General features: G+C 39.6%; 1 protein-coding gene across 1 annotated transcript in view; it reads left to right on the top strand.

The window, feature by feature from the left end:
- LOC133564517 (calsyntenin-2-like) overlaps positions 1-22,831 on the top strand; it is a 700,915-nt gene that overhangs the window by 627,897 nt on the left and 50,187 nt on the right. The window contains exons 11-12 of the mRNA XM_061918874.1: positions 4,669-4,817; positions 13,528-13,739. Coding sequence (XP_061774858.1) covers positions 4,669-4,817; positions 13,528-13,739 — 361 coding nt within the window. The remainder of the gene's footprint in view (positions 1-4,668; positions 4,818-13,527; positions 13,740-22,831) is intronic.

Genomic DNA, 22,831 nt, shown 5'->3' with positions numbered 1-22,831 from the left:
AAGTGCTGCTATAAGTAGTTTGTCTGTTTTAACGATTTTAATAGCAATATCACTAATACTTGGTTAAATATTCAAGTTATTGGTGGGGTTTTTTGGTCATTATCTATTGTGTTTTCGGGCACAATTGAGGACCTCCCAATGGATTTTAACGGGGAACATTATCACAATTTCAGAAGGGTTAAAACCAATAAAAATCAGTTCCCAGTGGCTTATTTTATTTTTTGAAGTTTTTTTCAAAATTTTACCCGTCCCGGAATATCCCTAAAAAAAGCTCTAAAATGCCTGATTTTCGCTATCTGCGAAGCCACTGTCCATTTCCCTGTGATGTCACATAGCGATGCCAATACAAACAACTGGTGGATAGCACAACAAGATATAGCGACATTAGCTCGGATTCAGATTTGGATTTCAGCGGCTTAAGCGATTCAACAGATTACGCATGTATTGAAATGGATGGTTGGAGTATGGAGGCAGATAGCGAAAACGAAATTGAAGAAGAAACTGAAGCTATTGAGCGAATAGCGATTGACGCTATTCGGCCATGTTTGCCTTAGCATCACCTGTAAAATGTGGAGACCAACGATCGGAAGTTTTGCATCTTGTGACACTGGATCAACTTAAATCCGTCGATTGGTAAGTGTTTGTTTGGCATTAAATGTGGGTGGAAGGAAACGCCGGATGCAAATACAGCTACAAATGTACATACAGCTAGCCTAAATAGCATGTTAGCATCAATTAGCTGGCAGTCATGCCGCGACCAAATATGTGTGATATTATCAATAACATCAACAAAACTCACCTTTGTTATTTCGTTGACTTTATCGTTGGGAATGCATCTGCTTTGAGTGTCGCAGGATATCCAGACATTCTTGCCATTTTTGTGCCATATCTGTCGTTGCATCGCCGGTAAAAACCAAACGAGGGACTTTCGCATCTCTTGACACTGGAGCAACTTAAATCTGTCGATTGTTATGTGTTTGTTTGGCATGAAATGTGGATGGAGAGAAATGCTGGATGCAAATATAGCTACAAATGAGGCATAACAATGCAATATGTACATACAGCTAGTCTAAATAGCATGTTAGCACCGATTAGCATGCCGCGCTAATCGATGCACATTCTACGTAGATCAACTTGAATCCGTCCCTGATCGTGTTGTTACACCCTCCGACAACACACCGACGAAGCATGATGTCTCCAAGGTATCGGAAAACAGTCGAAAAAACGGAAAATAACAGAGCTGATTTGACTTGCTGCGTGTAATGTGGTGGAGAAAATGGCGTTGACTACCTAGGTGACGTCACGCTCCGAGAGCAATAAATAGAAAGGCGTTTAATTCGCCAAAATTCACCCATTTAGAGTTCGGAAATCGGTTCAAAAAACATATGATCTTTTTTCTGCAACATCAAGGTATATATTGACGCTTACATAGGTCTGGTGATAATGTTCCCCTTTAAAAAAATACATCCGTCTTCATGTCTTTCATAATAGTTGAGAACTATATAGGCAAAATTCCCCAAAAAAGTGCAGTTCCCAACAGGGAGGGACAGCACAATGAAAGGGAAATGACGGGGTGAAAGTGGCCTCTGTAGGAGGTATGGAAATAGAAAGCAAAGTACAGCCACAGAAGTAGATAAGAAGAGACGGTAAGAAAGTGAAAGTGTGATGGGGAAATAACAGGGGGAAAGCAGAGTGTGAGGAACCCTGTGGTGCAGCTAAAAGCCATAAATCATCAGACCAGAATCTTTTTGCCATAAATATTGGCCACAAATAACTATGATCGTATTGTACACGACAAAGAACTCTTATACATTGTCCATTCGAGGGAAGACATACTCTGTGTGCAATACAAAACACAGAAGTACATCAAGTGACCATGTTATCTATCAAGCCATTCCTCCCTCTTCCTCAAACGTTCATCAAACACAAGGCCAAGGTGGCTTAGGTTCAAGTATTAAGATTGTATCCAGTTAATATTTCAAACGTGAAATTTTAGTGCAATTTTCAACCCATCCTAAAAATGTCGGTGACTAAGGCCTTACATCAAAGGAGAAAACTAATTAATCAATTGTTGTCTGGAGGACTTACATCATGTTCAGGATCATGGCAGTGGATGTACCCAAACCCAAATGATTTAGGGACAGACTATACCTTGCATATCAATCATAGGGAGATTTACTGTAGATTGTAGCTGAGATAGGCGCCAGCGCCCCCCGCGACCCCGATAGGGAATAAGCGGTAGAAAATGGATGGGATGGATGGATGGATGGGGCAATATTTCATTCATTCATTAACATTTTTTTTTAATGTAAACAAAACATCGTGAATAATATCCAAGACTGACAACCACTGAATATCATGTGGCTGATGTCAGTGCTCCATCTGTTGCAATATTCAACCAGTGTTCCTCAATGTTTATCCGATAGTTTAGTCCAGTGGTTCTCAACCTTTTTTCAGTGATGTACCCCCGTAAACACTTTTTTAATTCAAGTACCCCCTAATCAGAGCAAAGCATTTTTGGTTGAAAAAAGGAGAAAAGGAGGTAAAATATACACTATGTCATCAGTTTCTGATTTATTAAATTGTATAACAGTGCAAAATATTGCTCATTTGTAGTGGTCTTTCTTGAACTATTTAGAAAAAAGATATAAAAATAACTAAAAACTTGTTTAAAAAGTGAAAAGTGATTTAATTATAAATAAAGATTTCTACACATAGAAGTAATCATCAACTTAAAGTGCCCCCTTTGGGGATTGTAATAGAGATCCATCTGGATTCATGAACTTAATTCTAAACATTTCTTTACAAAAAAATACATCTTTAACATCAATATTTATGGAACATGTCTACAAAAAAATCTAGCTGTCAACACTGAATATTGCATTGTTGTATTTTTGTTCACAGTTTATGAACTTACATTCATATTTTGTTGAAGTATTATTCAATTAATAGATTTATAAAGGATTTTTGAATTGTTGCTATTTTTAGAATATTTAAAAAAAATCTCACGTACCCCCAGGGGTACGCGTACCCCCATTTGAGAACCACTGGTTTAGTCTATCGAAGTGGCGTGTCTTGAGTGTTCAAACTGGTAGCGGAATTATATGACAAAACAAATATACAACAGGTTACGCATCAAATGTCAATGTTGTTTTACGTTTTTGTTCACATTGCAGATCAATTCAGACTTTTTGCACATATGCAACATGTTTTCATGTCAGTGTGAATGGTACATTCCATTTGTTTTTTTATCCAACCAGCATGGTCATAAATTAAAAATAACGACTATTTTCTACAAATAATTATTTGATTAGTGATTATGAATAATAATTGTAATAATATAATTATTACTATCAATCAATCAATCAATCAATGTTTATTTATATAGCCCTAAATCACAAATGTCTCAAAGGACTGTACAAACCATTACGACTACGACATCCTCGGAAGAACCCACATAAGGGCAAGGAAAACTCACACCCAGTAGGCAGGGAGAATTCACACCCAGTGGGACGCCAGTGACAATGATGACTATGAGAAACCTTGAGTTTCTCATAGTCATGAGTTTCTCATTTCGGTCCCCTCTTCTAGGGGACCGAAAGCAATGGATGTCAAGCGGGTCTAACATGGTACTGTGAAAGTTCAATCCATAGTGGCTTCAACGCAGCCGCGAGAGTTCAGTTCAAAGCGGATCCAAGACAGCAGCGAGAGTCCCGTCCACAGGAAACCATCCCAAGCGGAGGCGGATCAGCAGCGTAGAGATGTCCTCAACCGATACACAGGCGAGCGGTCCATCCTGGGTCCCGACGAGCGGTCCATCCTGGGTCTCGACTCTGGACATCTTCATCCATGGTCATCGGACCGGACCCCCTCCACAAGGGAGGGGGGGGACATAGGAGAAAAAGAAAAGAAGTGGCAGATCAACTGGTCTAAAAAGGAGGTTTATTTACAGGCTAGAGTATACAAATTAGTTTTAAGGTGAGACTTAAATGCTTCTTCTGAGGTGGCATCTCGAACTGTTATCGGGAGGGTATTCCAGAGTACTGGAGCCCGAACGGAAAACGCTCTATAGCCCGCTGACTTTTTTGGGGCTTTAGGAATCACTAATAAGCCGGAGTCTTTTGAATTTTGAACGCAGATTTCTTGCCGGGACATATGGTACAATACAATCGGCAAGATAGGATGGAGCTAGACCGTGTAGTATTTTATACTTAAGTAGTAAAACCTTAAAGTCACATCTTAAGTGCACAGGAAGCCAGTGCAGGTGAGCCAGTATAGGCGTAATATGATCAAACTTTCTTGTTCTTGTCAAAAGTCTAGCAGCCGCATTTTGTACCAACTGTAATCTTTTAATGCTAGACATGGGGAGACCCGAAAATAATACGTTACAGTAATCGAGACGAGACGTAACAAACGCATGGATAATGATTTCAGCGTCTTTAGTGGACAAAATGGAGCGAATTTTACTAAATCTGATATGTGTTAGATGTGACGCTAGTCTGGACTTGAGATAAGAATCGAAAACCGGTACTATGTTTCTATTCCTGGTAATCGTTGACCAGTTTTCTATTCCTGTGGATGTGAATGACGTGGCCCAAGCCGCAAACCTTCAAGCATTACATTTCCCAATGTTCCTTTTGACCACCTGTTACCTGTGCTTGTTCTTAGTTTCACTTCAACCCAGCTCAGTCCATTCTGGTGATGGAGGGAGAGGATTTAGAAAACATGAACACTGCCCTGAGGAAGGTCTCCTACATAAACTCTCGCCAGTTCCCCACTGCAGGAGTACGACATCTTCGCATATCTACAGCTGTCCAGTAAGTAAACACTTTTTTTTCTTTTTATTTGTTCCTCCCAGGCCAATTACTTTACTTCGTATCAGTTCGCTCTTACATTTTTAGTTTTGGGCATATATTTGCACATGTCAACACCTGCGCTGATAATTTAAAAACCCCCACTAAAAACGAACATCACAGTTGACTTCGAGAGAACTCACAATCTCTCACAATGATCCCACATTCTTCACAAACCCCTTTCGACTTTTATTTAGCAGATTTTCTGTGTACACGAGTACAACCTGCCGGAGATGAAACGGGTTCATCTCGAGGGAGCACTCAAATTGATTCAGTCTTTGCATCAGAAATTTTTCTGACTGATTTATTCGTATTATGCGGTCCACGATTGCAGGTGGAATATCCAGATTTCTTCCAATTTACGGAAACATACTGGCAGTTGAGTTTGCCAGGAGTTCACCATAAAACAAATTAGGGCCAATTTTAGTGTTGCCAATCAACTATCCCCCGGTGCATGTCTTTGGAGGTGGAATGTAGCCAGAGTACCCAGAGAGAACTTACTCAGTGGCCTAGTACCTACTCAGTGGGCTAGTGGTTAGAGTCTCCGCCCTGAGAATGGTATGTTGTGAGTTCAAACCCCGGCCGAGTCATACCAAAGACTATAAAAAAAATGGGACCCATTGCCTCCCTGCTTGGCACTCAGCATCAAGGGTTGGAATTGGGGGTTAAATCACCAAAAATGATTCCCGGGCGCGGCACCGCCACTGCTCCCCTCACCTCCCAGGGGGTGATCAAGGGGCTGGGTCAAATACAGAGGACAAATTTCACCACACCTAGTGTGTGTGTGAGAATCATTGGGACTTTAACATTTTTAACTTTAACCCACATAGTCACAGGGAGAGCATGCTAACTCCTCACAGAAATACCCCTAATCCGAGTAATCGAACTCAGGGTCTCCTCAGTGTGAGGCACGAGCATTATCCAACACGTCACCATGCTGCCCTGTTCTTCTTCAACCATGGACAGGAAAAATGTGAGTGTAAAGGACAGTGCTGAGACAAATAAACGGACGATATTTGTTGAATTAAATATCATAAAAAACATGACTTGATGTGGACAATTTGGTGAAGAAACTCGGGCTTATCACTGCAAGTCTGCACAATACTGGGATCTGAGCCAAGGATGTCGTCGTGGCTTGTGCAGCCCTTTGAGACACTTGTGATTTAGGGCTAGATGAATAAACTTTGATTGATTGATTGATACTGAAGCACTATGAGTCAGCCAAAAATGTTAAAAAAAAAATTAAAAAATTATTTTGTTTAGTGCTTTTCTACCTTCAAAATACTCAAAGCGCTTTGGCACTATTTCCACATTCACCCATTCACACACATTCACACATATGGTGTTACAATACATCTATGAACAAAGTTGTTAGTGCACTTTGTGGGACAGTTGTTGGAGAAAAAATGGTTGTTTATGAAATAATGTTTCTGTGAGGCCTGGTAGCAAATGCGTCACGGACCGGTAGTTGTGCTTGGGGACTACCGTCATAGAAACCAAGTCTCCGGGATAAATGCTGTTCAATTTTTTTTACATTACTCAATACAATTACTCTAAGGGTATTTGATGTATTCTATTGTATTTGTTACATGTTACACTTGTGGTTATATTGGGGGTACCAAGCACCAATTAAAGGGATTTCAATGGATGGTGTTACATGCGGCGGGGGAAGAAGACAACACAACGGCAGGGATCAGTTCAATAGGTTTATTGATTCTGATGAATAGTTGGGGTGTGTATGCTACTCTAAGTGAATGGTGCAAGACGATGTGTAGAATTAACAATGTAAACGTTACCAGAGCTGGTTGTATGTGCGTGTTGGATAAATCCTTCGTCAGACCAAAGGGGTAAGGCAAGAAGGCAGTCCGTGGGCAAGCGAAATGTCGGGGGCTGGAGAGAGGCGACGAGGTCCGTGTCCAAGCGGGGTTAGAGGATCGAGGGAGGCAGTCCAGAATCCGAGGGGAAGTCAAGGCACACCGCTCGATCACGAGAAACAGAGGGAACATTGCGGAGAACACAGAGTACATAAGACACAGGGAAAGCTATACTTGCCAACCCTCCCGGATTTTCCGGGGGACTCCTGAAATTTAGCGCCTCTCCCGAAAACCTCCCGGGACAAATTTTCTCCTGAAAATCTACCGAAATTCAGGCGTAGCTGGAGGCCACGCCCCCTCCAGCTCCATGAGGACCTGAGTGACATGTCTGAAAGCGTGTCTGCCCAATGACATTATAACTTAGAATGATCAAGGGCGAGTTCTTGGTTTCTTATGTGGGTTTATTGTTAGGCAGTTTCATTAATGTCCTCCCAGCGCAGTAACAACACACAACATGACAACAACAGCAGTCACGTTTACCTACCGTAAGGCAGTTCATTTGCCGTAAACAGCATGTGACACTCTTAAACAGGACAATACTGCCATCCACTGTACATGCACCACAACACCTCCAGGCAACTTCAACCCTTTACTAATCCTCCCCCCTCCACATCCAGTCTCCCCGGATTGTAAATAACCAAATGTAAATAATCAAATGTATTTCTAATGTATATACTTGTTCTTATGCTATCTGAACACTATGTTCTCTGCTCGTTGTACATATCCTACTAAGTAAGACCTACACTGTTTCAATGTCCATTTCTCTGTTGATGCAATTGTTGATGACTGAAGTACTGATATCAACCAAAGCTCCTCATCCCACCCCTAGGGATTGTAAATAGTTCAATGTATATACTATGATGATTAACTTGTGTGATGATTGTATTATGCTGATAGTATATATAAATGATAAATGGGTTGTACTTGTATAGCACATTTCTACCTTCAAGGTACTCAAAGCGCTTTGACACTACTTCCACATTTACCCATTCACACACACATTCACACACTGATGGAGGGAGCTGCCATGCAAGGTGCCAACCAGCACCCATCAGGAGCAAGGGTGAAGTGTCTTGCTCAGGACACAACGGACGTGACGAGGTTGGTACTAGGTGGGAATTGAACCAGGGACGCTCGGGTTGCGTACGGCCACTCTCCCCACTGCGCCAAGCCGTCCCTGTTATGTAACACATAACAGGGACATAACATAACAATTCATGTTACACATATGTGTAACATGAATTGATAAACGTGGACCCCGACTTAAACAACTTGAAAAATGTTTTGCGGTGTTACCATTTAGTGGTCAATTGTACGGAATATGTGCTGTACTGTGCAATCTACTAATAAAAGTTTCAATCAATCAATCAGTCATGCATATGTGACAATAACATCTACTTTATAAAGTGCAGTCCACAACTGCGCACACATCAGCTGTAAATATACTCCTCCCCTCTTAACCACGCCCTCCGCCCCACCGCCGACCACGCCTCCCACCCCCAACCCCCACCTCCCGAAATCGGAGGTCTCAAGGTTGGCAAGTATGGGGAAAGCACGGAGAGCAAGTACGCGGAGGGAAGCGATGCTTACTACGGAGAGTGAACTACGTTCCGACACTGGATTTTCGGGTCCGCTGCTCTTTATTCCTTCTGCCCTCCATTTTCAGCTTAGTGTCACTTAAACTGTCTAATAATGTGCTTGTTGCAGGGTGTTGGAAAGCATTGCAATGTACATTATGTGCTGCTTGTTTACAGCAGAAAATGTGTAATAATGCTGATAATAACGACAACGCACCATTTAAAGTGTTGTTTCACTTATTCCAACCAGCAGGCAGCAGATTATCCTTCACTCAATTACTTCTACTGTGAGAGCTTTCCAACATCAACACTTCCCCTGCTGCCCTTTCCTTCAAACAGTATAAACCTACGCAAATAAATAACACATCCGATTATATTTGTTTTAACCGATTCCTAATAACTGCAAAGTAAACAAACTAATCCCAAGCTTTGTAACTGTCCCTGTCAGGCTCTCTTGTCATATTTCTTTATAATTAAGTTGGACCACCTCCAAGTTTATGTTTCAGCTCTGTTGGCCCACGCAGCATCCAACTCATCGCATCACTGTACATCCCGCAGACATGGCTTTGTGCCTGAACACAAACAAACACACAGACACACACACACAGACTTAGCCAGTGCCTCGAGAAAGGGAAAATGAGATTACATGAACCCCTCAAGCTTGTTTTGGTTTCAAATGAAGAGTCAGTCAGTCGACTGACTGGAGGATTCAGAGACAAATATAACATTTCCATCTATATGACAGGCAAACTTTTAAGGAGTTTTCACATTCTGAAACACTGGGTGTGAACTTGTTTCCATCAGAAGTACACTCCTGCTGTAAAAGAAAACATACTTTTTAGTCTGCACCCATTTTCTTTACTCTAGTATTTTAGAGGATTTACTGTCCGCAGTGGGAGCTGTTTCAGGTGGTCAGTGCATGCTTCTCGGTTAAGCACGATGATGCGATATCACACCCTGGCCTGCAGCGATGCGCTAGTGAAACACACAGCAGGCACACAGCTGTTGTACGAGGCTCCTGCTTGACCACTGCAGAAAGTATTTACACCCTAAATAACTGCACACTCGGGTGCAACTTGGGCCAACTGTAGTTCGCGGCGGGGTTGTTATGTGTTTAAGAGCTCCTGCTAGACTTGGGCAGCTTTGCGACCTGCTGAAATGTTTCATAGTTTGTGCTGAGCCTGGTTTTCTAAAAAGCAACAGAAGTGGCGAGTGAACTATTCTAACTCTTGGTGGTAATGTGAATTAACCCAGATTTTGTTGCAATATTCAAATATAGTACCGCAACTTACGAGCTCAATTGGTTCTATCTAGGATCTCTTATTTCAAAATACGTGTATCTCAAATCAACAATTGTCTATTGAAATACATTTATATTAATTTAATTAGTACACATTAAAAAGCACGTTTTTAACATGCAACATGCCTTTTAAAAACAAGAAACAACTTTTAGATAAGAAATATTGTGTGAGGCTTGTGTGGCATAATTATGGTCCTCCAGAACACAGCAAAAGGTTTGGAAATAGAGGATTTATTAAACTGAAAAGAGGCTAGAACAAAAACACTGGTGCTAATAAAAAAAGGTAAACAAATGGCGCTAGCATGGAGGCTAGGAATATGAACAGAAACACTATACTTGGCACGAAGGCACAAAAAGGCAAAAACAAACCAACTAGCACGAAAGCTAGGAATAAAATAAATCTTAGCGTGGAAGCTAGCGAGATAGAGCATGAAAAAACAAGTCGTCAGCAGTTGCGTGAAAGCAAACTAGAGTCCGACAATGAATGACGAAAAGGGGCGAGCTTAAATAAGGCAGTAATCAAAATAGAAACAGGTGTGCATCGGAAACGAGGGGCAGGTGAACTAATAAGCTACCATGGTGACAAAGCAAACAGGAAATGAGGAGTCATACAGAGAGATAAACAAAACAACAAACTGTGAAGATCCGAGGAGCGGATCGCAACGTATTGTAAGAAATATCCGTGGCTTCTTCAGAATTTCATGGATAATGGTCTGCTATTTCTATATTTTACCATGTTTGGCTGGCGTTAGACTCATTCTGTGTCATTATGGCGCAGACTAGCAGTGCTACACACTCCAACTGCTACACTCTTTCATGTTTTTGATGACTTCTTTCTTTACTTCAAAAAATATCATCCACTACTTTGTTCACACTATTATGTTAGATACACTATGGACTGGACTCTCACAGTATTATGCTAGATCCACTCGACATCCATTGCACTGGTCGCCCAGGAGGGGGTCCCGACATCTGCGGTCCCCTCCAAGGTTTCTCATTGTCATCCCATTGGGTTGAGCTCTTTTCTTGCCCTGATGGTGGATCTTAGCCGAGGATGTCGTTGTGGCTTGTGCATATATATAAATAAACTTGAATTGATTGATTGATATTTCTTCCCAGCACTGTGCTTTAAAGTCACGTTCTTCTTTTGTTTAATGTATATTTACAAAACCAGCGATGTTGGCACGTTGTGTAAATGGTAAATAAAAACAGAATACAATGATTTGCAAATCCTTTTCAACTTTTATTAAATTGAATAGACTGCAAAGACAAGATATTTGATGTTCAAACTGGTAAACTTTGTTATTCTTTGCAAATATTAGCTCATTTGGAATTTGATGCCTGCAACCTGTTTCAAAAAAGCTGGCACAAGTCGCAAAAAAGACTGAAAAAGTTGAGGAATGCTCATCAAACAATTATTTGAAACATCCCACAGGTAAACGGGCTAATTGTGAACAAAAATGAAATGCTCAGTCATGAGTGCCAAGTAGGGAGGTAATGGGTCCCCTTTTTATAGTCTTTGGTATGACCCGGCCGGGGTGTGACCTCACTACCTACCGATCTCAGGGTGGACACTCCAACCACTTTTATTATAATGCTGTACTTTATTTGGTCTAACGGTGGTTTATTTTAACCAATTACAACGTGTTGGCTGGGCACTCGATTCCATGGCAAACAAACTAATTTGTTACATGCAATGTTTGATCATGCTATATATAACTCAGACTGTATGCAAAAAGTGGGGCAAACAAAAACCAATTCATAACAAAAATGTACTAAAAAATCTTCATTGTGGTCACTAAATATTTTAGGAACATTTTAAAGTTAAGTTCAAGTCCCAACGGTAGTCACACACACCAGGTGTGGTGAAATTATCCTGTGCTTTTGACCCATCCCCATGTTCAGCTCCTGGGAAGTGAGGGGAGCAGTGAGCAGCAGCGTGCACCCCGCTCTGGAATCATTTTGGTGATTTAACCCCCAATTCCAAACCTTGATGCTGAGTGCCAAGCAAGGAGGCAATGGGTCTCATTTTTATAGTCTTGGGTATGACTCGGCCTGGGTTTGAACTCACGACCTTCCAGTCTCAGGGCGTACACTCTAACCCGGGGGTCACCAACGCGATAGCCCGTAAGGACCAGATGAGTCGCTCACTGGCCTGTTCTAAAAATAGCTCAAATAGCAGCACTTACCAGTGAGCTGCCTCTATTTTTTCAATTTTATTTATTTACTAGCAAGCTGGTCTCGCTTTGCTCGACATTTTTCATTCTAAGAGAGACAAAACTCAAATAGAATTTGAAAATCCAAGAAAATATTTTAAAGACTTGGTCTTCACTTGTTTAAATTAAATGAATAAAATAAATGGGTTGTACTTGTATAGCGCTTTTTCTACCTTCAAGGTACTCAAAGCGCTTTGACACTACTTCCACATTTACCCATTCACACACACATTCACACACTGATGGAGGGAGCTGCCATGCAAGGCGCCAACCAGCACCCATCAGGAGCAAGGGTGAAGTGTCTTGCTCAGGACACAACGGATGTGACGAAGTTGGTACTAGGTGGGATTTGAACCAGGGACCCTCGGGTTGCGCACGGCCATTCTCCCACTACGCCACGCCGTCCCATAAATTATATTTTTTACTTTGCTTCTTATAACTTTCAGAAAGACAATTTTAGAGAAAAAATACAACCTTAAAAATGATTTTAGGATTTTTAAACACATATACCTTTTTACCTTTTAAATTCCTTCCTCTTCTTTCCTGACAATTTAAATCAATGTTCAAGTATTTTTTTGTTGTTGTAAATAATAATAAATACATTTTAATTTAATTCTTCATTTTAGCTTCTGTTTTTTCAACAAAGAATATTCGTGAAATGTTTCTTCAAACTTATTATGATTAAAATTCCCCAAAATATTTTGGCAAATCGAGAAAATCTGTAGATTCCAATTTAAATCTTATTTCAAAGTCTTTTGAATTTCTTTTAAAAATTTTGTTCTGGAAAATCTAGAAGAAATAATGATTTGTCTTTGTTAGAAATATAGCTTGTTCCAATTTGTTTTATATTCTAACAAAGTGCAGATTGGATTTTAACCTATTTAAAACATGTCATCAAAATTCTAAAATTAATCTTAATCATGAAAAATTAATAATGATGTTCCATTAATTATTTTTTTCATTTTTTCAAAAAGATTCAAATTAGCTAGTTTTTCTCTTAATCTTTTCCAGTTGAATTTTGAATTTTAAAGAGTCAAAATTACAGACAAATTATGTTTCAAAATTTAATTGTCCTTTTTTTAATGTTTTCTCCTCTTTTAAACCGTTCAATTAAGTGTTTTTTTTTCATCATTTATTCTCTACAAAAAAACCTTCCGTTAAAGGAAAAAAAATGTACAACGGAATGATAGACATAAATACACATTTATATATATATATATATATATATATATATATATATATATATATATATATATATATATATATGTATATGTATATGTATATGTGTATATATATATATATATATATATATATATATATATATATATATATATATTTATATATATATTAGGGCTGCGATGTTGTGGTGGTTTGTGCAGCCCTTTGAGACACTAGTGATTTAGGGCTATATAAGTAAACATTGATTGATTGATTGATTGATATATATATATATATATATTTATTTATTAAAGGTAAATTGAGCAAATTGGCTATTGCGGACAATTCATTTCAGTATGTATCAAACTGGTAGCCCTTCGCATTAATCAGTACCCAAGAAGTAGCTCTTGGTTTCAAAAAGGTTGGTGACCCCTGCTCTAACCACAAGGCCACTGAGCAGGTTTAGATTCTTGATCGAGAAATAACCATAAGAAGCGTTGCTACAATATTTTCTCCTATCACTAGTGCAGTGTTTTTCTTTTCCTGCAGGTGCTTCGGTGAGGACACTTGCATCACCATCCCTGACATAGAGGCGGTCGTGATGGTGCTGCAGCCAAGCGAACCCAGGATAACCATCACTGGACTGAAACGACACAGTCTCCCGGCTTCTGACCTAAGGGCTCCTGGCGGTGTTGCACTTTTCCAGGAGCTCCACATCATCAGCACAGTCACCAGAGTAGACACGGCTGCACAACACACAGGTAAGATACTTTAAAATCAAATGCCACTTGCAAGAATAAGAAAAGACTGTATCAAGGCTGCAAATTACGACTGTTTTGATATCACAATCATCAACAGTCTTAACGATTAGTCGACTCTCCTATTCAGTGGCTCTAATTTAGCCACCGGTTTTTAAGTTTCAGCTTGAAATATTTTAGGCATGTGCTGACTAACAACAATGATGACTTCATTCAGAAATACTTATTCAGTGTTGGTATTAGGAATCTTCAGAAATGGGGTCCCACGGACCCCATCAAGTCATAAAAATGGGGTCACCCTTTTTTGTAACCGTTTTGAAAACAAATGATAAATGTATGCATTATCCTGTTATAGCTCACATTCTATATTGTGTTTTGGAAAAAGGTTGTCATAAACGTTATTTCATTCATTAAAAAATAACACAAAACAAAACAAATGCGGTATTTGTAATCGATTAAACTTTTAGCGAACCAAAATTTAAGAAACTCTACCGGAATGTGCATTACTTTGAAGTCGACCAATAATATAGATAAAGTTCCTTGGGTGACTTGGATCATGTCATGTTCTGTTGTGTTTCTGTATTGTTATCACAGCCTGTTTTGTATTTGACGTCTTTAGTTCCTGGTGGCACTTCCTGTTTTGTTTCAGTGGGCTAGTTACGCATTTAGTGTCACCTGTTTCTTGTTGTTGATCACGAGCACCTGCCCCTGATGATTTCTGCCCCTATATATGCCTGTCTTTGTTTGCCTTTCGTCCTCGGACTTTAATTTGCTACACGCAACAGATGACGTCGCATTCCCGCATTGTGGCAAAAGACTTTTGTTTTTTCGATTAGCTTCCATGCTATTTTGCTTGTTTGCTTGTCCCTACTTTACATACTATCGCTTTTTGTTCATTCTAGCTCCCACGCTAGTTCTGTTGGATTTTGTTAATGCCTTTGTGCCAGTGTCTTTGGTTCTTAGTCTGTTTTTTAGTGTGTTTATAAATCATTATCCTTACCCTCATGCGGTGTTCCATCCTCCGCTGCACCCACGAGAGAACAACTATTCACCACGATGCCAGCTAGACGTCACAAACTCACTACACCGGTATATTTTAGCGCCTTAATGGCAAGTTTACTGACAGATAAAAGTAAGTGGCACTAAAACATTCACTCCTAAAACATTTTGATAGATTTTTGAGCGCTGTGTGTAATGTTCTCTTTTCAATGGAACATTTAAAATGTTGGTGTTGTTTACTTGAGACTTATCTCTTCTGTTTGATAGCCATCTACTGGTCACACTTATAATTACACCCTATACCAAATAAAATAGTGTAGCAGCCCGGATAAATTGGTACTGCAGGGAATTCTGGGTATTTGTTAGGTTGTGTTTATGTTGTGTTGCGATGCAAATATTCTCCTGAAATGTATTTTTCATTGTTGTTTAGTGTGGTTTCACAATATGGCACATGTTTATGGCAGTGTTGGTGTCATTTATACTGCCACCCTTGGTGTGACATGTATGGCTGTTGAGTAAGTATGCCGTTCTTTCAGATATAAATGGGATGTTTAAAATCAATATTATCATTAAAATTGGCTATGATAATACAGAATGACGATTTTTCTTGACATCTTCAATGAAAGACCATTTTCACTCCTTCCAATACTTCATAAGTATTGAGATGGTTAAGCGCAACCTTATAATCTCGAAGATACGGTAAACGAAACGCACCGTAATCGGTAAAAAAAGAGTTGGTATTGCAGGGAATTCTGGGTATTTGTTATGTTGTGTTTATGTTGTGTTGCAGTGCAAATATTCACCCGAAATGTGTTTGTCATTGTTGTTTATTGTGGTTTCACAATGTGGCACATGTTTATACTGCCACCCTTAGTGTGAAATGTTTGGTTGTTGATTAAGAATACCCTTCTTTCAGATATACATGGAATGTTTAAAATAATCCCATGTATAAACTTCTGAAATTTTGCGTCCTTTCTGAATTCAATGCGTAAAAAGATACAAAAAGTGCGTTAATGCCAACACTGCTTTTTTATACTATAACTGTGCTGCTCAATGGGCTGCTACAAAAATAAAATTAACTACTGCGCTTTTGTCAATTTAAAAGAAAAGAAAGGCAAAGTGCTAATAAACCCAGTCTTTGGTTTTATGTAATCAAAGGACAGTCAAAATAGCAGCAATAAAAACTAAATTATGCAGAGTCAGACCCCGACCTTAAAGGGGAACATTGTCACAATTTCAGAAGGGTTAAAACCAATAAAAATCAGTTCCCAGTGGCTTATTTTATTTTTCGAAGTTTTTTTCCAAATTTTACCCATCCCGGAATATCCCGAAAAAAAGCTTTAAAGTGCCTGATTTTCGCTATCTGTGAAGCCACCGTCCATTTTCCTGTGACGTCATCCAGTGCTGCCAATACAAACAAATGGCGGATAGCACAGCAAGATATAGCGACATTAGCTCGGATTCAGACTTGGATTTCAGCGGCTTAAGCGATTCAACGGATTACGCATGTATTGAAACGGATGGTTGGAGTTTGGAGGCAGATAGCGAAAACGAAATTGAAGAAGAAACTGAAGCTATTGAGCAATAGCTATTGACGTTATTCGGCCAGGTCTGCCTTAGCATCGCCGGTAAAATGTGCAGACCAAACGATCAGGACTTAAATGTGGGTGGAGGGGAACGCTGGATGCAAATATAGCTACAAATGTACATACAGCTAGCCTAAATAGCATGTTAGCATCGATTAGCTGCCAGTCATGTCGCGACCAAATATGTCTAATTAGCACATGAGTCAATAACATCAACAAAACTCACCTTTGTGATTTCGTTGACTTTATTGTTGGAAATGCATCTACAGGATATCCATACATCTCTGTGCCATGTCTGCCTTAGCATTTTTGGTAAAATATGCAGACACTCTGGCACATTCAATGGGGGTCTGGCAAAAATGTATTTGACTTTATCGTTGGAAATGCATCTGCTTTGAGTGTCACAGGATATCCACACAATCTTGCCATCTCTGTAGTAGCATAGCTTTCGTCGGTAAAGTGTGCGGAACAAACGACCGACAATTTAGTCGGCTTTCCCCACACCCTCGTATTTTGAACAAATTTCGTCCAATTTCTTGCCACTTTTGCATCTTTGGGCCAGTGGTGCAAATTGAATCCCTCCCTGTTAGTGTTGTTACACCCTCCGACGACACACCGACGAGGCATAATGTCTACAAAGTACGGAAAACAGTCAAAAAAACGGAAAATAACAGAGCTGAGACCCAGTGTTTGTAATGTGTTTGAGAGAATGGCGGCTTTATTACCTATGTGACGTCACGTTCTGACGTCATCGCTCCGAGTGCGATAAATAGAAAGGCGTTTAATTCGCCAAAATTCACCCATTTATCGTTCGAAAATCGGTTAAAAAAATATATGGTCTTTTTTCTGCAAGATCAAGGTATATATTGACGCTTACATAGTTCTGGTGATAATGTTCCCCTTTAAGGCCTTGTGTCAGTTTGAAAGAAGAACAGATCAAGTGAAGTAAAGGCAGTTGGTTGATTTGTTGCAAGGTGCAGTTGTTAACACCAGGCTTCGCCCACTATGAATAGGTAGGAATGGACACTGACCCATAGGCCACTTCAAATTGCCATCATCATCATGAGTACAATTTAGGTCCAAGATCTGATTTATGGAGCCGAGTGATTAACAGTTTGTGTTTTGTGGCGAACATCAGATCAAAGTTTGGCACAATGCAACGCCCACATCCTAACTCGCAGATAACTGTCATTGCCAATTTATCATCATCCATCGGTTTACTATCTGTGTCTGATCAGTTTAAGCGCAGAAATGACAGATTGGTGATGGCAAAGGGCAGTTTTCCGCCCGCTACGGATAGATATGAACAAGTACTGACCGATCATTGATTCTGCTAGTTAGGATGAAGATCTGAATTTGTGGAGCTGAGTTATTAACGTTGTGTGTTTTGTGGCAAACTATCAGCTCTAAGTTTGGCGCCATGCCACACCCGCATTTTTGGTGTAGGCAAATTAATCATCGCCTATATGTTTAGTATCTGTCCTTTGAACCGACACATATTTGGTCAAAGTCCATACGAAGAGTTTTGTTAAAGTATGACGAAATGGCAGACATTCTGTTAGTTTTCAGTTATGGGTTCTTGAGACCTTTCTGTTCGTCCTGTCATGCCGGACGTCGCCAGCGATTTTTGTGGAGGAGGCAAATTTTTACTCATTTTAAGGGTGGCGCTAGAGAGAAAATTTTAAAAAGCTATCTAGTTTCCTTAAAGGCCTACTGAAACCCACTACTACCCACCACGCAGTCTGATAGTTTATATATCAATGATGAAATATTAACATTGCAACACATGCCAATACGGCCTTTTTAGTTTACTAAATTACAATTTTAAAATGTCCCGGGAGTTTCGTCTTCGAAACGTCGTGTAATGATGACATGTACGCAAGACGTCACAGGTTTTTTGGAAGTATGAGCGATGCGCACACACACACACAGCTAAAAGTTGTCTGCTTTAACGGCATAATTATACAGTATTTTGGACATCTGTGTTGCTGAATCTTTTGCAATTTGTTAAATTAATATTGGAGAAGTCACAGTAGAAAGATGGAGTTGGGAAGCTTTAGCCTTTAGCCACACAAACACACGGTGATTCCTTGTTTAAAATTCCTGGAGGTGAAACTTTCCTCTGGATCAGAGCGCGGTCAAGCCAACATGGATCCCAACCACATGTCAACCAGCAGGTTCCAGTGAGAAAATTGTGGTTAAAAAGTCAGTTCTTACCGGAGAAAAGCTGAGCTTGTGCCGTCCATCGCTGCCGTCGAATTCCCTGAGACACTGCGCGTCAAAACACCCGTGGAGACACCCTTCTGACTATCAGGTACTATTTAACTCACTAAAACACTAGCAACACAATGGAAAGATTTCCCAGAATTAACCTAGTAAATGTGTCTAAAAACATTGGAATCCGTCCCAATGCAATCGCGTTTTTTTTTTTTTTTTCTAGTCCGTCGCTATCAATATCCTCAAACACAAATCTTTCATCCTCGCTCAAATTAATGGGGAAATTTTTGTTTTTTCGGTCCGAATAGCACTTTTTGTTGGAGGCTCCCATTAAAAACAATGTGAATATGTGAGGAGCCATCAACGTGTGACGTCATCGTCTGCGACTTCCGGTAGAGGCAGGGCATTTCTCTTAGCACCGAAAGTTGCAAACTTTATCGTGGATGTTCTCTACTAAATCCTTTCAGCAAAAATATGGCAATATCGCTAAATGATAAAGTATGACACATAGAATGGACCTGCTATCCCCGTTTGAATAAGAAAATATCATTTTAGTAGGCCTTTAAAAATAAAATGTTTTGATTTTGGTGTGCTTAGAAACATGGAACACAGGTGTATAGACAAATTTTAGTTAGCGGACTTTAGCATGAATACCATGTACCATGAATTGATTAACGTGGACCCCGACTTAAGCAAGTTGAAAAACTTATTCGGGTGTTACCATTTAGTGGTCAATTGTACGGAATATGTACTGAACTGTGCAATCTACTAATAAAAGTTTCAATCAATTTCAATCAATCAATAGCTAAAATGATAGTCAAAGCTATGTTTCACATAACTTAGCTAGCTAGCTAATAAGCTAACTATCTTATCGAGGAGTCAGACACCACATCTTCCAGATGTCTGACATCCCTCTGCTTTTAATAGTCCTGCATCACAGACCTACTGGCATGAAAGGTAAGCTCTGCTTTGTAAATTGAGCAAGTTATATCTCTTAGGTTACATGTTTGGGTTGAAGCGTTCCCATAGTTTTGCTGTTTTCACTCGTTCATGTTGCGATCCGTGACTTGGATCTTCACGTTGTTTATTTTTCCATCTTTGTTTCATTCTCCGTCTGACCCGTTTATTTCCTGTTTTGTCCATCACTATGGTTACTCATTAGTTCACCTGCTACACTCGGTCCGCACACCTGCTTCAGCTAATCACCCTCTTTTATAAGCCAGCCTCTTCTGTTTATTCTTTCTGGGACTCTAATTTGCTCACATGCAACAAGTAACGTCAGGTATGTTTTTCTCGCTAGCTCATTAGCTAAGCCACCTTATTGTCAACTTTAGCTCATCTTTGTTTTTACTTTTTGTGCCATCGTGCCAAGTCTTAGTTCTTTATATTTCCTAGCTTACACGCTAGTGTCTTCTGTTTCACTTTTTATTAGCTCCAGTGTTTTTGTTCAGAGCTCACTTTTTGTTAATAAATTTGTTAGATCCTACCTTTGTTGTGTTCTTCATTCGACGGATCCTCGAGGGAATCGAACCCGGTACCACGATGCCGAACCGGCGTAACAGTTCACTCCATTTCGGAAAACACGAGCGATGACGTCACATACTATTTTTCACAAAATGAATTGTTTTTGTGACAGATGTCATAGATTTTTGTCAACAATGTAAAGGTGTATTGATGAAACTATGCCAACATCTGCCAAGGCTAAATAATCTTAAACATGGCTGTCTGACTGGATTTCATCCAAAACGTGTCAACAAATGTAGCTTACCACCACCATGTGTGAATGTGGAGTTAATTAATGATCTCAGTTCTCTGTGAAGCCCTTTGAGTGTGTAAAAAAGCGTTATATAAATCTAATCCATTATTATTAGTTTTATTATCTGTAAGTATCCACTCCAAACCCATAGGTGTGCAACCACCTGCTTAGTACCATATGACTTAGTCCCAGTGTAAGCGGACTCTTACGGTGGAAAGTAAAAGTAAAGATTTGTATTCTCTCTTTCAGTTCATCATCACATGTTCCACCCGGCTACACTTTCAAGGGAGTCGGTATGACCATGATATAGTTCGTAAATACCATTTTTGACAAACACCATCATGCTTTTGTACTTGGCAGCAGAAATGACCAAAATCATTCAGTAGACCTCTGGGGGGGGAAAAGTAAAAAATAAAATAAAATACTTGAGCGCGCATCTGTTCACTAGTTGCTTTGTTACAAATTGACAAATAGATATTGTGCCTATGATTCTGAGTATGGGCAATTATCCACACCTTATTTAGACCACAATTTAAGGCCTGGCACCCGTGTAATACAAACTGGGTTTTGTTTTTTTGTGTTACTGTTTTTGTCTGATTTTGGTATTTGTATCTGTTGTACTACTCATTATTTTACTTTGTCAAAAAAACAATCGTGCCATGTGTCTTAAAAAAAAAAAAATCTTGTACTGGCACTTGTATTGACCTTCTGCAATGTCACAATTTAATTCTGACCACATTTGCATTCATTTTTCTCCACCATATTGATGGTGCGCGATACACACCAAAAAAAATCCCAAGATTCTCATTTGGGTTCAGGTCTGGACTATGTGGTGTATGATCCCTGAACCACTCTTTTATAGTTTGAGCCGAATGGATCCTGCCTTTGCAATTTTGGAATATGCCCTTACCGTCAAGGACGAAAAAAGTCTATTGATAAAATAACCTGGTCATTCAGTACCGTAAATTTCCGGGCTGTAGAACGCACCGGTATTTAAGCCACAGTCACCAAATTTTTGAAGAGATAACATTTTTTAAATGAATCATCCTCACCGGACCATAAGCCGCAGATATAAACCGGTACAAAATATATGTAAATGTTTATTAACCTTAGTTGTTTCCAAACAGTACCAGTCACTCGGCAGTAAAACGGTTTATCAAACAAAACAGAAGTCATTGTTCAAGTCATTGCTCTCCAATAAGCTAAATAGACTAAATAACTCCACGATGACATTTTGATGAATTTACGAAACTGAAACAATACAAAAAAATTGCTATTGTAAATTAATAATACTAACACAAGACACTAGTAAACTTTTTAGCATATTTACTAATGCTAACTACGTTAGCTGCCATATTTGTACGTGCCCAATAGCACGTACAAATATGCATGAAAACAGTCCTACAGGCATCACACATGAGACGGTTTAGTAAGTATGAATTGCTTTAGTTATATTGTGAAACTTACAAACGTTGCTCGGAGTGTTGAAGAATCCTTTCGAGCAGAAACGCTATGGACGGTTTTACTCCCGGTTCAAAGCAGAAACAGGAAGTACACTTTCAACAGGCAGCACCTGCAGTGAGCGAACCCATCCAAAATATGCTGCTATAGCACAAACAATAACACACTTTTTCAGTGTCTCAGTCAACTTACATGAAAACTACTAGTTTGAATCCAAAACATTATGGCCGTTAGTGATGTAAATCCATAAATCAGCCGTGGTGTTTTATAAGCCACAAGGTGCAAAGCGTAGGAAAACACTAGCAGCTTGTAATTTGGAAAACTACGATATGTTAAGGTAACGTCTACGGATGGGTACATTTGATATTTGAATTGATATAGTACTGGGAATGGATACCGGTACTCAACACTATTATTTTCGGTACTTTTGTGTGTGTTCAAATGTGTTAATAAATGTTCATTTAAATAAAAGAATGTTTTTATTTAAAGGGGAACATTATCACCAAACCTATGCAAGTGTCAATATATACCTCGATGTTGCAGAAAAAAGACCATGTATTTTTTTAACCGATTTCCGAACTCTAAATGGGCGAATTTTGGCAAATTAAACGCCTTTCTGTTTATCGGTCTTTTAGCGATGACGTCAGAACGTGACGTCACCGAGGTAACACACCCGCCATATTCATTTTCACATTACAAACACCGGGTCTCAGCTCGGTTATTTTCCGTTTTTTTGATTATTTTTTGGAACCTTGGAGACACCATGCCTCGTCAGTGTGTTGTCGGAGGGTGTAACAACACTAACAGGGAGGGATTCAAGTTGCACCACTGGCAAGAAATCTGCCGCCAGATACCCATTGAATTTGCCAGAGTGTCTGCACATTTGACCGGCGATGCTAAGACAGACATGGCACAGAGATGTATGGATAACCTGCATATGCATTTGCAACGATTAAGTCAACGAAATCACCAAGGTGAGTTTTGTTGATGCTGTTGACTTATGTGCTAATCAGACATATTTGGTCGCGGCATGACTCCCAGCTAATCGATGCTAACATGCTACGCTAATCCATGCT

This window comes from Nerophis ophidion, linkage group LG13 (genome assembly GCF_033978795.1).
Source record: "Nerophis ophidion isolate RoL-2023_Sa linkage group LG13, RoL_Noph_v1.0, whole genome shotgun sequence".
In the NCBI taxonomy this organism is placed as follows: Eukaryota; Metazoa; Chordata; class Actinopteri; order Syngnathiformes; family Syngnathidae; genus Nerophis; species Nerophis ophidion.
Note: the sequence above shows the minus strand (reverse complement) of the source record. Positions and strands in the feature narration are given on the sequence as shown.